The sequence below is a fragment of the Cricetulus griseus genome, unplaced genomic scaffold (genome assembly GCF_003668045.3).
Source record: "Cricetulus griseus strain 17A/GY unplaced genomic scaffold, alternate assembly CriGri-PICRH-1.0 unplaced_scaffold_76, whole genome shotgun sequence".
Taxonomy (NCBI): domain Eukaryota; kingdom Metazoa; phylum Chordata; class Mammalia; order Rodentia; family Cricetidae; genus Cricetulus; species Cricetulus griseus.
The window spans coordinates 1-2,835 of NW_023277417.1; the positions used below are offsets into that span (position 1 = coordinate 1).

Consider the following 2,835-nt stretch of genomic DNA (forward strand, 5'->3'; position numbering starts at 1 on the left):
AGTAAAGAAACCAATCAGTTTAAAAGAAGCTGGAAACATGCAATTAGTTGGGGCATTTGGAGTGCCAGTTTCTACAACCAGGTTGGATACTTTCTAAGGTACTTTTCATGGAGGGATTTGATAAGGGAGAGTACATTTCAAGTTAAACCAAAGATTGCTCCATGTGAGGCAACCTGAAGGACCATTTGCATGTCACAAGATGAAAAGGTATTTCATTAGGGGAATTATAAATTTCTCCTAGCATATCTGTTCTTTTTAGATGAGATATAATTAAAATATTTACATATTTTATTGTTGTGACTATTATTGAAGTTGTATTCTTTAATACCAAGACTGAAATGTTCTGGAAGTCTTGCATTGTATTTATTTGTATAGGATGTCACATTCAATTGTATTTCATGGATTAATGTCACATGATTCTGAATCATTCATTTTCTCTGAAACTTGATGTCTCTTCTGTCATTATGTATATTCTAACATGTTGCACATTCTCACAGTATGATACATAGAAATTAACTACTGTCAAAATTTGAAGATGATGACTTTTTAAGTGGTCAGTGCTGGCCTTGAACACCTGAGCTAAAAATACCTTTTATTTCAGTCTCCCAGGAGCCCCATGAAATAACAGCTTCTTCCTCCATTTCAGGCTTCAAATATTTGTCAGTATTTATTCTGCCAGAAGAGTAGTTGGTCTAAACTGTATAAGAAATTGTACCAAGTCACAGAATGGACTTCTGGATTCTGGCAACGAGAATTATTTTCTTGTCAAAAACAGTAACTGGAATTCTGGGAAATCTGTCTCTAATTTTCTACTATCTAGTCCTGTGCTGCAGAGAAAACACATTAAAGCCCACAGATGTGATGCTAATGAACATAATGTCAGCCAATGTCTTGATCATTCTCTCTACTGGAGTGCCCCAAACAATGGCTGTTTGGGGATTTAAGCATTTCTTGAATGATTTTGGATGCAAGCTCCTTTTGTACATTCAAGGATTGGGTAGGAGTGTGTCCATTGGAACCACCTGCCTCTTGAGTGTCTTTCAGGCCTTGACCATCAGTCCCAGGAAGTCCTGTTGGAAGCGTCATAAAGTCAAGTTTGAGAAGTACATCAATCCTCACATTTTGCTCATTTGGATCCTGTACTTGTTCCTAAATTTCATTTATTTGGCATACACACTTGCCAAAAGGAATAGCAAAAATGTGACAAGAGAACGAGATTTTGGATATTGTTTTACTGCAGGGTGGGATCAAATCGGCGTTTCACTGTATGCAGTGTTTGTGGTGTTGCCAGAAGTCTTCTTTTCTGTGCTCATGACCTGGTCCAGTGGATTCATGGTTTTCATTCTGTACAGACACAGGCAGAGGGTTCAACATATCCGTAGCACTCGGGGTTCCATCAGAAACTCCCTTGAATCTAGAGTCACCCAGTACATTCTTATCCTAGTGTCTACATTTTTGGCTTTTTATACTCTCTCCTCCATCTTAAGAGGCTACATTTCTCTTTTAAATAGTCAAAATTGGTGGCTGGTAAACATCAATCGCCTTACCTCTCTGTGTTTTCCATTAATTGGACCCTTTGTTCTTATGAATCATTACTCTATTATGTCCAGGCACTGTTTGAGCTTCATAAGGAATAAAAATAATTTAATTTCATTTTAAGAATGGACTCTAATAGAGACATACATGGTCTCCTGGAGAAAGGGAAAGGGACAAGATCTCCTGAACAAATTGGGAGCATGGGGGAGGGGAGAGGAAGATAGGACAATGAGAAGGGGAGAAAAGGAGGGGTGAGGAGGACATAAGGGAGCAGGAAGGTTGTGTAGGGGGAAGAATAGATGACAGCAAAATAAGAGAAACCATCAAAGAGGGAGCCAGTATAGGTTTAAAGAGAAATTAGGCTGTAGGGAAATGTCCAGAGATCTACAAGGATGACACCAACTAACCATCTAAACAACATTAGAGAGGCTACCTTAAGTGCCCTCCCCTAATAATGAGACTGATGACTGACTTACATGCCATCCTAGAGCCTTCATCCAGCAGCTGATGGAAATAGAAGCAGACACCCACAGCTACACAATGAACTGAACTGGAATCCAGTTGCAGAGAAGAAGGAGTGATGAGCAAAGGGGTCCATACCAGTCTGGTGAAACCCACAGAAACAGCTGACCTGAACAACGGGAAGCTCTTGCCCCCCCCAGACTGATCACTGGGAAACCAGCATAGAAATGATCCAGACTCCATGAATGTGGGTGTCAGTGAGGAGGCTTCAGAAATCTATGGGGCCTCTTGTAGTAGATCAGTACTTATCCCTCACATAGGAATGGACTCAGCCTAGACACACGGGGGAGGGCCTAGGCCGTATCCCAAAGGCTATGACAGACTCTGAATACCCCCCATGGAAGGCCTCACACTCTCTGGGGAGCAGAAATGGCATGGGATAGGTAGGTTGTAAGTGGGGGGCAGAGGAGGCGGGGAGGGAGAAGGAACTAGGATTGACATGTAAAATAATCTTGTTTCTAATTAAAATTAAAAATAGAGAAAAAAGAAAGGAGATGATTGTTTTGCTTAGTATCAGATTGCATATTCACTCATCACCCTGACAAAGTTTAACACAGAATGATAAGTAGGCAGTAGCTTGTCTTTTTAAGATTAGCTGAAATGAGTATGGGAGTTTTGTCAGCATGCTGAATCAGCAGTCTTTCTACACTGTCCTTCTTGTTTATGGCTGATTGTACTCTTCCACTTGAAGGTTTGAGAATCTTTGTTCGACCACCCAATGTTCAAAGAAACCAGACGAATCTGTCAATAAAAATGCTTTGCTGGTCTGGACAGTGG

At 40.6% G+C, this 2,835-nt stretch overlaps 1 protein-coding gene across 1 annotated transcript; it reads left to right on the forward strand.

Moving 5' to 3' along the window:
- Nucleotides 1-717: 717 nt before the first annotated feature.
- On the forward strand, nucleotides 718-1,647 carry LOC100771335 (vomeronasal type-1 receptor 4-like; the record flags this gene model as incomplete). Its single annotated transcript, XM_027433694.1, has 1 exon — nucleotides 718-1,647. A coding segment is annotated over exon 1 (921 nt), but the record flags the coding sequence as incomplete, so codon positions are not given.
- Nucleotides 1,648-2,835: the final 1,188 nt, after the last annotated feature.